This window comes from Tympanuchus pallidicinctus, unplaced genomic scaffold (genome assembly GCF_026119805.1).
Source record: "Tympanuchus pallidicinctus isolate F22 unplaced genomic scaffold, pur_lepc_1.0 scaffold21, whole genome shotgun sequence".
Taxonomy (NCBI): domain Eukaryota; kingdom Metazoa; phylum Chordata; class Aves; order Galliformes; family Phasianidae; genus Tympanuchus; species Tympanuchus pallidicinctus.
Window position 1 is genome coordinate 9421157 of NW_026294733.1, and position 13355 is coordinate 9434511.

Genomic DNA, 13355 nt, shown 5'->3' on the forward strand with positions numbered 1-13355 from the left:
AAGTGTGTGTTTTTCAAAGGGATATGGAAATATTTTGTTTTAAGCTAACAGTCTGGTGCCAGCGGGCCTTGAGTTTAGGATCCACTGAGTTGCAGATATATAGAGATATATTTTCTGACTTGATTTGCTAAAATTGAATTTAAACTAGAAATAAACTGTTGCATCAAGTGCATAACTAAATGGTCATCTGCAGGAGAGAAAAAGGGGAATGGAATGTATGGGATGTAGGGGGGGAAGAATTAGGAGCAAAAATAGAATTTTGGCTAGACAAAACCAGATGTCCCCCTTAATCAGTGCAATTGACAATTTATGGTTCTTCTAGATGAGTCTTTGTTGATTCAGTCATCCTTGGCAATTCTTACAGCTGCTTGCTTTGTTTATGTCATGCTTTTATCATCAGGCTGCATGCTGCTTGTTTTTTCTCCCTCCAAATCTGCAGTTTGTCCAAATATACACTTGCCCTTTTTTCTTAAATGTCTTATTTGGTTCTGAAGTGGTACAGTATTGTAAAAGAACCTGTAACTTTTATCTGAATGTGTAGAAGTATGGTTTTTTTCTCAGCTTTATACTGAAAAATATGTTAACATCTGGGAAATGTGTTTCTCTGGGGAATCCAACCATTCTGCAAACCTTGAGCTTTTTTAATTCAGTGGGAGTCCTTCACCCTAGGTGATATTCTAATAGGTCATTTCTGAATTTATTCTGTCTCAAGCAACCACTGTGGAATTATTTATTACTTAAGTAATTGCTTATATATAAAAGGAACAGAGATTGGCAGCTCTTTTTTCCTTCTTGTTTTATCCAAGTTAAATTAAAAATGTCCTGTATTTACTTTACCTATGTTGGATGTATCTATTTGATAGCTATATGAACATCATCTCATTCTAAGCATAGCTTTGGAATTCAGCTTAAGGTCTGTAGAAGATGTTTGGCAACAGTCCCCAATGTGATGTCATCACATTAGCTGAAAATCAGGTCACTTTAAAAGGGCTCATACAGATGATAATGAAGCATTGCTAATGCCTTGTTGCAAATGAATATTTGTGTTTTTCTTTATATTAGAAGTTTCAAAATCACTGTGATAGGAGTATTTAAGACTCATAACTTAGGCTGACTTTAAACATAAACATCATACCAGGAAATTTTTGTTTTGAAGTACATACTTTGGGCAGCACCATTTGTTTTTGCACATGATTAACTAGTATTGTCATACATATTCATGCATATTCAAGCACTCTGCAACAGTCCATAAAGAAGCTGTATGTAATTCAGCTGTATGTTCAATTCAGCTGATTTTGAACAGGTAATAAAGGATTGTAATTTCCAAGAGCTCTTTAGCAGCAGTCAGAACTGGAATGTTTGGAGTGCTCTTCATCTCCTCAAAACCAACACCTCCTCTCCCCTCAGTTTTTGGTCTTAGTCCTTTCCCAAACCTTGTTTGTAGTTTTCTTACAGCCAGCTCCAAATGAGATGAACCTTCCATTCTGCAAGGTCCTCAAAGCAGGAGGCACAGGTTTACTTATCATGTAATAAGGAAGCAACTGAATTTGATGCTTGGCTGTTTTTGCACTTTTTCTTGATAATCTGCTGCTACGTTTTCAGAAGCAAAACCAGTGTTTTCCCAGTTGTTAAGGTTGTCTTTCTTCAACCATTAGTGAGATTCAAAGCAAGTTACAATTACTGTGTGTTTAGGGTGGGATTTCTTTCATGGGTTTAACAAGCCTTTGCTTTAGCTACAGTTTGTTAATGCCTAATTCTTGGTAAAGATCTTACTGCTTGCAGATAAATAATAGTAAAAGTTTGCTGCCTGATTTTTAAATGCTGATTGTCTGAACTCTTGAAATACATTGCTGGGATGTGATACAAAATGTCAACTTCAGATTATGTTGCAAATTGTAAAAAGGGCATGTATTTTCTATTTTGAAGTTTACAGAGTAATAGTGAGTAGGAAGTTTTGCTGAAAAGATTTCTAATACTGAGGAACTTTTATAAAAAATGACAAATGGTGCTGTGTTGTACTGCTGATGCTGCTGATCAGATGATTGGTACATTTTATTTTTTCCTAGATGAGTAGTTACTGGAGTCACTGAATTCTAGTTATAAATTTAATGTACAAAATCTCAATGTGCAATTTTTGCTAATATAAAACACTTAACAGGAAAACTAGTCAGCTAATACCATAAATGTAGCATATAGTACTTATTTTAGCTGTTTGCTAGCCTAGCATCTTTACACTGGTTGTTAAAATCTTGCATATCTGCAGAGTAAGTCACTGATTCAGACTTGTTCCAATAATTGAGAGTAAAGCCTGTGTATTTTGAGTATGTACAACTAATAGCTTGTTTAGATAGTTATGATGGCTTAGACTAGATATTAGAAAAAATTCTTTACTCTGAGGGTGGTGAGATACCTGGAACTTGTTGCCCAGTGAGGCTGTGGATGCCCCCTCCCTGGAGGCATTTCAGGCCAGGCTGGATGGGGCTGTGAGCAGCCTGGTCTAGAGGCAGGTGGCCCTGCCTGTAGCAGGGAGTTGGAACTAGAAGATCTTAAAGGTCTCTTCCACCCCAAACCATTCTATGACATGCAAGATCTACATTAAGATGATGTTACCAATATGCAATATATTATTATATAACAGTGCTTAGATTATATTGTTTGTAGAGGAGCCTCAGGAAATACCAACTGATGTTTTTAATTATTAGTTTAAAATAAAAGATGATATTCTGAAGAAAGTTTCATAAAACAGAGAAATGAGGTAGATGTCCTTGTAAAAGAAAGCTAACATGTACACTGTTATCTTTCTTATCTTAGCATTATGTTAGTATTATCTTGCTAGTCAGATAATATTTGCTTTAACTAAAGAATATTAATTGAAAGATTTTGTATTTCAATACTTTGATTAAGTAAGAGAATAAAACTCCTTGGCATTTTTGTAGAGTTTGAAACTTGGCCATATCCAGACCTCACCGTTTCCTTTCTCTGATGGAGAAGGGGGGTCATACCTTTTCACTGTCCTTGATACAGTCCAAAGAGGGGCTCTCCCAAGTAGGTTTTACTTCCTGTGAGTCCATTACGTGGAGAAATTCTGACTGTGGTTAGCTAACAAAGTCAGTATTGCTTCAATAGTATTACCTAAATATGTTGTGGTTTTCTTTCTAAAGATTTTCTTTCACCTGATCTGCCTGTGTTTCTAATGACAGAAAATTGACCTTGATGTAACTGCAGTATGTTTTTATTTGTAACTGTGACTTGCAGTATGCTGTGGTTTCACAGTGTTTGGGCTTAACCTGCAAGTTGTAGAAAGGAAAAATTCCCCAGCATGCTTAATTACCTACACAGTAAAATGTGAAAAGACCAGTACAAAATGATTTATCTCTGACTGATATTACAGAGGCATGAAAAATATTTCTGTACAGTGCACAGAGAGAGCCAACAAATCCATCTCCATGTATATTACCTTGGTTTAAAAAAGAAATAAAACTCCCCAAACCGTCTTTTAGTGGTCAACATCAAATACAATTCATTCTAAAATTAATCATGTTTACCACAGCGTTTGCAGGGTGTAGGCACTGTCGAATTCATTACTTGAAGCAATGATGTGGAAGGTAATTAACAAGAATAGAAGCATATGTAGTGTATCGCAAAATAGGATCCAGCATGATAATTAACAATATCATTAACTAAAGTTCACGTTTATCTGGAAGTAGTGTTCTTCTGTGAATATGGAATATACTTAACTAAATTGCCAATTACAGTGAAGTATATTAATTTGTATGTTTCAGATTATCCTTTTTTCCTCAAGGCTTTAGCACTTAATCTTTTTCCATGTAGTTCATTAGAATTTGTGTTAAGTTCATTTACTTCTACTCTCAGTGGTATTGTCTATAGATCTTAAATTTAATTAGATTTCGCATACTGGTATTTCTCTTCCTTTATCCATTGATAATGCTTCCTAAGGAAGTAGAATTGGGAAAACAGTGAAATGTGTTTCCAAAAACTAAAAAAAAAAAAAAAAAAAAAAAATCTGTGAAATTTGGTTGTATTAAATTACATATGAGCCTGAAGTTGGAAGTGTTGAGATTAAGGTGAATGTGCTGGTATTTAATTCTAGGCTTTCAAAACCTTTCTGTCTAGTTGGTCACAGAACTGAGTGCTTTTGTTAGGTAGGATACATTGCCCTGTGGACACAATAGGATGAGTGTTACCATAATCTGTCTTCCCTCACAACGCCTCTGTTTTTGAGAGTCACCATTTTTAGATGTAGTTGTTTACAAATTGCTTGCATTTTTTGATAATGTTAGTATTTATGAGCTTACAATATTTGGAAATAGTTTTTTTCTAAGCTGATCATGTAGTATTCACTGACATTATGTTGCAGTTTGTAAATCAGCCTTGGAGAGTTGCTTTTTTATTGGTGTGAAATCGATATAGAATGCTCAGAAGAATAATAGAAAGTGTCTGTATTCACACTGCTGTTTTTGTCTTTGTATTCTCTAGAGGTCCACTCCTGATTAAGAGTTTATTCTGTAGCAAAACACCATGAGATCTACTCCAAAGAATATAAACTCTAAGTAGGTCACACAGATGGTCACCAGCAGGGCTGGGAATAGAGCTTCTGTCTCTTAGCCCAAAATCCAGAGCCTCTGATCACTAGCTGTAGACACAGCTCCTGCACGTTCAGCATATGCAAACGACTTGCTGATTTCTGGAAGAGCAGCAGCAAGAGACATATGTTATCTGTAGTGGTTAATCTGCCAAATGCCAGAAGGAATGCTGAAATGATAGTAGTTGTTTTTCTAATGGAAGGACTCTTTCTGCTGTACACTTTGTTTAAGCAAAATGTGTATGTGCATATGTCGATAGCTAGGTTGGTTTCCTAATATTAATGTGAATATTACAAATTTTGGTGGTGTTGGAATGTTCTGATGCTTTCATTTTTCTGCTTGAAAAGTGTCAGTGTTAAATGCATTGGTGATCTAGAAGAGAAAAGATTTAAGTCAGATCTGAGATTTATTCTTTAATAAATAATGCACATTAAAGAACAGTAGAATGAATAATAGTAATTTGACTTAAACATCTTTCTGTTTTATTATTGCCAGAGTTTGAGTTATGAATAAAAATTGTAATTATTTCCACAACAACTTGTATTCCCATTGATACGAGTTCTTAAGCAGAACTTTTGTTTTTCATTTTCTGTGGCTGTTTTCCTGCACTGTTTGGCACAAACTTCCAACATTTTAAAATGCATAAATGTAGGAGTTTGATAACGCACTTCACTCTCCCATTTTTAGCTACTGGGAAAAACCTGAAAACATTCACTTTTCATAAAACCCCTTAAAAATGGCTCTGTAGTGAAACAAAGCATTTCCTGTAGATCCATTCTTGTTAATTACTCTAGTTTTAAAAAAATTCTTTTAAGAAATACTTTTGTGGTGGTTTTTTTCTCCTTTCTTCATTTTGTTAATATTCAGTAGTAGTTTTAGTGTTATGTTGCCCTTAAAGCATCACTTTTCAAATACTGCATTCACTTCTTCCCAGTTTGATTCCTGAAGTAGCTTGATGTGGACAAGGAAGGCATATGTGCACCTGCAGGTATTTGTTCTCTTGCATCTGTGGTGACACACGAGGATTAAAGCCTTTAACTTCTTCTGTTTATTGAGGAACGTGCACTGTGCTGGATACTTCCTTAAGTATTTGTTGCTTGTAACCTTCTCCTAGTCTTCACCCCTTTAATAGTTTTTTAAGAATAAAAAATATATTTATGAAATACTTGTCATATGGGGGGAAATCCAAATCTAGCTATGTGAACTACTTTTAACAGTTAACTTACAAGTTTACATTTTAAAATACTGATTTTTTTCTAACTCCTTTAAGTGGAATAGAGAGAAGAAAGATAGATAATAGAAGTCAGCACAAAGCTACTGCTTTTTTTTAGCAAAATTTAGTGTATCAATAAAACAAAATGTTAGAATTCATAAATATTCCATTGTTCAAACAGAAGGCAAACTTTTAAATCTGCCAGGGAGGACATGCTGACAAGCATTTGTGTCAGGCTGGCAGACTGCTGTGACTGCAAACTGGAAAAGACACCGAGAGCTCAGAATGTTGTTTTGGCTACAGCAATAGTAGTGTTAGTTGTTGCTCTGGCTGCATTCCAGTAAGTGATATTACTCAGCTCCTGCAAGAAAGTTGAAGATATCCCTTGAAGTGGGGAAGTGGTTGCATTGCACTGTATTTATGCTTGGAGTTGCTGGTGTGCTGTGACCATTAAGACTGTACCTATTCTGCCATCTATCCTTTCTTGCTGACATTTGCTTTGAACGGCCAGCTTGATGTGATACAGTGATGTGTGCTGATTTCATAAGATCCACCACCGTGTTTCTCCTTCCTGTGTCAGCACTGAATTGCAGACACACAAAGGCTTTGTAGCTTACAGTGCTGTCAGTCTGTAGGTGACCCTACAGCACCTCTCTGCTCTTTGGCTCTTCTGTGAAATTTGGATTTACCCATGAAAAAGATACATATAATTTTAACTTCATCCCTCTTCCCACAAAGATTTAGGTGTCAAATAATGGAGAGGGAAGACTGCTAGTAGAAAGATGCATGCAGTTGTGAACAGATGTGCTTTGTGAAGAAGCATGGCACCAAAGCTGTGCACTGACTGCCATCAGAAGTCTCTCTTTGTTGAAAGGATGTTGTTCACTGATTTTATTTTTAAGGCTTTGCTCTAAATCTATATTCAGATGACATCTATGTCCTGACTAATTTGGCATGCCAGTGTAAGTGGGCATGAAACAATCCTAACAGATGGCTGGGACTGTAGTCTTGCCAGGTAATCAAGAGTAGTGTTTCCTAAGGGAGGCAAAAGTGGTGTTAAATTTTTATTACCATTTTGGCTGCACATATGAGGCATTCAGGAATGAAGCACATCTGTGGTTTTTGCTGAAGGAGACCCAAATGTCTTTTCTAATGACATTATTGCATTAATGACCTGAAATTTGATTTCACTTACCTGACACAGAAGAAATAATTAAATATGAAGAATATGATGAAAGAGGAGTTTCAAAATTACATGAAGCTATACTTAATCTTTTACCTGAATGAACCTTATTCATTAAACTCTTATCAGGGAACTTCTCTCTGAGAAGTGTGCTGGAATTTGGGGCTAATCTGTATGTAGAACATGTTTCTGGGAGATGCTGATGAAATAAATGCAAGAGGTTCACACTGTATGGTGATGTATCATGTTCAGATACAGTTTGAGGCAACATATGTTTTATTCTAGTTTCTAAAAAATAGAAGGCAGTAAAATTCAGCAGTTCTTGTTTTTGTTTTTTTCACAGATTCTAATGTTAAGAAAGAGTGTGTCTGTTTTTTGCTGGCAGTCCATCCCATTACCTCATTCATCAAGCAGAAAAACAGCTAGCACTTAAAAATGCCATCCTTCCTGCCATCTCCTTCCCATATGTGTTGAGTTGTCTTTAAAGGCTGTTTTAGTTGGGTGGAAATCATAAAATCATAGGATGGCTTGTGTTGAAAAGGGACCTCAAGGATCAGCAAATTCCAATCCCCCTGCCACAGGTGGGGTTGCCAACCAGTAGATCAAGTACTAAATTAGGGGACCCCATCCAACCTGCCCTTGAACGCCTCCAGCTGTGGGGCATCCACAGCCTCACTGGGCAGCTTGTGCCTGCGCTTCTCCTCCTCCTCTTCCCCCTGAAACACAACTTGCGTAAACTCTCTGTGTTGCTCCCTGAACAGAAAATACAGTGTTGCTGTGTTACTTTTGGGTTTGTACCATACTCACCAAATTAAATGTCTCTTGTAGCTTGGAAGAACTGTTATAGGAATATGAGATCCATTGCTTTTTATTCAAGTCATGCCATTATCAATAGCAGAGATAGTTTCTTAGGAAAGAAATGAATCTGCCCCTAAGGCACAATTAAATCCTGCTGGCCTATATGGCTAGGAGCTGTTAATTGAAATAAAAATAATCTCCAATGATAACCTCTCTTGTTTCATCTACAAAATTACAAGAATTAATAATCTTCCAATTTTTTCTCACCCTTTAATTTCTTTCCCTCCTCCCTTCTTGTTACTGACACTCTTATAATGAGGACTCTGTGTCCCTGGCTTGATTCTAAATCTCACTGTATATACCTCTGCTGTGGCTCACGCCGTGTTTGTCAGTGTATTACAATACTGAATATCTGGGTATGGATTTTTAAAATAATTCTTAAATGAATGAAAGTCACGTTTTTGTTCTAGCTTGTAGAAATCGAGAAATTTTGTAGTTATGTGGCTTTGATAGAAAATAGTAACCAAGTGATGGTGTATATTTTCCATTATGCTTACAACAAGTAGACTGTTTTAAGCAATAAGAATTCAATCAAGTTATGGGAGTAAGAACTTTAGCTGTCTAGCAGTTACTAGAATGTTTTTTAATTGAATATTTTGCTGGAAATGCCTTTTATTCTGAAGTGGAAAATTTCAGTCTGCATTTAGCTCTGCTTTTATCTCAGGGCTTTTTTGTCATAGATACATGAAGTTTGTGAAGTATTTGCTCAGAATTATTCATGCTGTCGCCCTGTAGTCTTTAATTGTATAATGTACAAATAAGGTGCTACTTCAATCACTTCACAGCATGTCAATACATTTGAAAAAAATCTTTTTTACCTTTTGTTCCTTGATAGTCAGTGCCTTCAGTGCCTTCTCTGAAGTTTATTTAAAGTTTGTGCATCTTCTCCCCTTAGCATTTCAATAAGGATCTCAATCTCAATATATGTAAAACTACAATGTAATTAGTTTGTCATGTTCCTTACATTTAATCAAGAACACATGTATGCACAGTTCTTGCTCTTTGTAGGCATGAAAATCCTTTCATAAGAATCTGTTTGCTATCTGCACTTTTGTATGTGTTCTTAGAAGTCATGCTTCAAAATGATGCATACAGAACAATTGTTATTTTGCGTCTTATTTTCTGAAATGATAATTTTAAAATTATTTTTATTCACTAAAATCATGTCACTACTTAAAAATAGAGTATTTCTAGTCCCTTTGTGTAGAAATTGAATCATTTGTCAGTAGCTGTTTGGGACTACTTAAGCAGTGTTCAGTATTCAGCTGAAGCAATTTATATTCCTCAAAGAATTGGTCTTTTATAAATAAGAAATACTGTTAACTTGGAAAAGTATCACACAAGTTTAAGAGTAACCCTGAGACACTGTTCCACATTGCAATTGGTTATAGATGTTAAAGGGTATTTGTTTCACTGTTTGGAGGAAGATCTATTTGCAAGCAGTGTTTGATTTATATTTGCTCTTAACACCCTTTTTTTCTTTCTTTCAGAATGCAGGGACATTCTGCTCCCTGTCATTACTAAAGAACTGAAGGAATTACTGGAACAGAAAGATGATCAGCAGGTCCAAGAGAAGAAGTACTGTGTTGAATTACTCAATAGCATCCTGGAGGTTCTGAGCTGTCAAGACCCTGTAAGTATTGATGATGATTTAGGTGGTTCACAACTGCGGTAAGGCTGAGCTGATCAAGTGGTAAATTATTGATGCAGATGAATCTAATTTAAATTTTTAATGCAAGCTAGTGTCAAATTGAACTATTTTCCTATTTTTCACAAACTTAATTTAGAGCAGTTGATGTATTAAATGTGAAATGCTGAAATCTACACTGTCTCTTTTCTTTCCAAATTTTATATTCCTTAGGTAGCCAGCAGCTGTAAATCACCACGGTATGATTAGAAGCAGAGGTAGCATTGATTTTGTCCTAGCAGAGCTTCTGTCTAGTTTGGGCTGGTAAAGTTCCACGGTGTAACTACTGAAATGAATTGGACTGTTATTGTAGGTACTTGGAATAATTTTCAAATTTCATGTTGTTTCCTTTTATAAAAAATGTTGTTCTGAAGAGAAATGTTTTTCAGTGCACAAATACTGCAACTTTTTGCTTTCTGCTTTCAGCAGTGTGTGAACGTTACTCTTTACTATACTTTACTATACTTCATTTTGAGACTGTAATTTTTCACTTGGGCTCCTGTAATTTGGAGCACTGTAAAAATAGTGGTTTGAGTGATTGCTTTCCTTATTTGAGAGAATATCTAGTTGCCTTTTCAGTCCTTCATCCTTTCATGAGTAGAAAGTTATTGAATAAAGTTTCACAATCAGTTGAGCTTTTCTGAGAAGAGCTCACAATTGCATTAGCCAAATTGTAGTTCCTCCCATGAACAGGTGCTTATTTTGTTCTGGGCTTTAAATTTCTTCAAACTTTGAAGGCTCTGGATAAAGGCAAGTTTTCATTTTATTCCAGCTTTCACTATGGGTCATTGCATACTTTTTCTAATAATGAAATCATTGCAGTGTGGTGTGTGACTTTATTATTTTTGTGAGTTCATAACTGAAAAGACCTGTCTGTTTGCACAGGCAAAATCTCCCTGGTGATCCTTTAATGTATATTATGAGCTATAGATTAATACTTTCTGTATGTGCACCACATACACTATTTTCAACCTTGAGGTTACTGTCCATTGTAAAAGCTGCTCCTGGAAGTTTGGCTCTGTAGCTCACGTTTCCATGAGTGAACAAGAATCTCTGCATGCAGAACAATTTGAAGAAATCAAAGTCTTGCTGCTTGGTATGCATACATGTGGTCCAGTGCAGTCTGTAGGAGTTGTGTAGCTTGTGTATTGTTTAATTTCCAAGAGTAGGAATTGAGATATCCTGAATGATGTAGAAATGTGATGGACTGTTTTAATGCATGTGCTAACACGTCTCTGAAAATTCAAGGACTTAGTGGAAAATAACCTTTAATTACTTGAGCATATGTTTTTTCCTTTTCCCAGGAAAGGTATGTTATGCACTACTTGTGAACTCAGAATAGAATTCACCTTCAATGATGGAGTTATGGTTAATTTTGAAACCGTTATATAATAGTCTGAACTGTTACTGACAATTAAGGTACAGCATGTACCAAAACACGGAAAAAAGCAATCGTGGGTTATAAGATCCTTTGTCTTTGGATCAAAGCAAAAATAAAACCAACAAAAGCAAACGAGTAAACAAGTGAATTCCCTGTGACAAAGGGAAGCGTGAAAGTGAGCAAAGTGCTGCTACACAGCTGATGGTTCGGGGCTGTTTATTCTTTTGTGTATGGTCAGGGTACTCTAAATACATTTAGAAATACATGTTATTTCTTACTTCCAGATTTCAACTCTGCTGAACTGAATTAAAAATATCTCTAAGCAGTTCTTGTCTTGATGTTGCTCTGCCAGTTTTCTAGTTTTCATATGCAGTTAATAACCCATAGAAAAAGTATAACTGGTTCTATATCCTGCTCTGGTTTACGTAGACTGAAGTGTTTATGTAACTACTTCATGAGATTCTCAAAAAAATAATCTGGTAACATAAAAGTACCTTTTTTTTTTTTTTTTAAATGACAAAAAAATTCTGTTTGTAGTAAAGTGTGTGGTTAAGATGGAACTATATAATAGACTGTTAGACATGGGCTTGTGATTCTGTACAGCGTTAATGTTTCAACAAATGTGTGTTTATTGTTCAAGGAAAAAAAACACTGTGCTTTCTAAAAAGTAAAGTAAATTACAATTGAGGCTAGGAGCAAACAGTGACAAAAGAAATGGATACATCATGAATATAGCAGGAAAATATCTCACATGATTTCTAGTAATTTCTACATACCTTGTATGTTTTTCTTGAGACATGGAAAATTAAACTGAACTTATTTTTATACATGATAAACATGTTAAGCAATTAAGCAAGACTGAAATTTGATGAAACTGTTGGTACGGTTCTTGGAACCATGGCATATACTAGTAATTTAATGAAAGCTACTAAATTGGGTTGGGAAATTACTTCAGAGGTCTCCAGGAAATGAGTCTGAGAGTATCCTCAAGAATTCCATGAAAGAAAGCATTTTAGAAAAATGCTTAACAACTCTATATAGAAATGAAGAAATAATAACAGTTTTAAAAGCAGATCCAGTAGAAACTGTAGAGTTGCTTAAAGGGTTGCTCATTAGTACATCCAAGCATCTCTGTATTGTCTTGACATCTTCAAGCAATTATAATACTCAATTCATTCTAAAGGTATTTAAATTTATAGCTGTACTCTTTTCATGAAAGGATGACTGTGATTCAAGTGAGACGTTTTACAACTCTGCACTTTTTTAATAATGGAAGTATCATAAGATAATATGACTAAAGAAAACGTATTGCAAAAGAGGCCAAATCATAGAATATTTATGGCAGCACAGTAAGTAACAGTTCCAGCTGACTTGCCAGTTTTGATCTCTACATTTGATAGCTGCAGGAACAGAGTTCTAACCAAGAAACTGTTTAAGTGCTGTAGTTAGCACAGGGTAATCTTTCTGAGTGAAAAGAAAGTATTCTTTGCAAATGACATGCTCTGAGCTGTAGTGTTTTTAGAATACTATCTGAAGGTTAACACCATTTTTAGTTTGTGAGGTTTTTTGCCCTGGCTGAATAGGAAGGCAAAGCTACCTGTCACTTGATTCAAGTTGGTGAATGGTTGGAAAAACATGGTACTGACCTGTAGTGGGTCTCTAATGTAGTAGCAGCCCAATTGACCAGTACTGTGGCAATGGAGACCTCTTTTTGTGTCCTCGCAAAGTGAAGTGAACTTTTTCCATTACTAATTACATACTTTGTGAGTGCAAGCTGAGATTGTTCTTGAAGTCTAAACAATACTGAGGGCTACAGGCAGATGTGAAGAGTATCACAGTTCATTTCAATCACCTGTTCCCAGGGTTTTGCTATTAAGCTATAAACAACTCATTGGGAAAACACACAAGTTCCTTGATGAGAGATGGAAAGTGATGATTTCAAACAAAGCAGAGTTTGTAATGGCTTGGGTTAAAACTGAATTGCACCACTTGAAATAAATATTCCACTGACATTACTGGAACAAGAAGTTAGTATTATTCTTTCCACGGTGTAGTTAGATAACTGTCAACATGGAAATAATTGGTCTCATGTTTTACAAGAGATATGAATTTAACTGGAAAACTACTTTTTTGTTGTTTTCAGGCATCAACTTATCACCATATTCAAGAAATAATGGTACAGTTATTACGCACAGTGAACAAAACTGTTATTACAATGAGGCGAGATGATTCCTTAATTGTGAGTAATATTTCAATGTTTCTTCTAATACTTTGAAGATTATTTAATAATTCTCCGGTAAAAATGCAAATACAATGTTTGCAGAGACCTTACTTGTGGACTTTTTGAGATTTAAAATGAAAGATCTAAAAGCCTTGCTCTCTTTTTGATTCCACTGTTCAACTTTACTGTCTTCCAAATTTTAGTTGAG

General features: G+C 35.5%; 1 protein-coding gene across 1 annotated transcript in view; it reads left to right on the forward strand.

Annotated features, from left to right (window-relative positions):
• DOCK2 (dedicator of cytokinesis 2) overlaps positions 1–13355 on the forward strand; it is a 153837-nt gene that overhangs the window by 43313 nt on the left and 97169 nt on the right. The window contains exons 26-27 of the mRNA XM_052684869.1: positions 9349–9491; positions 13070–13165. Of these exons, the coding sequence (XP_052540829.1) occupies positions 9349–9491; positions 13070–13165 (239 nt within the window). The remainder of the gene's footprint in view (positions 1–9348; positions 9492–13069; positions 13166–13355) is intronic.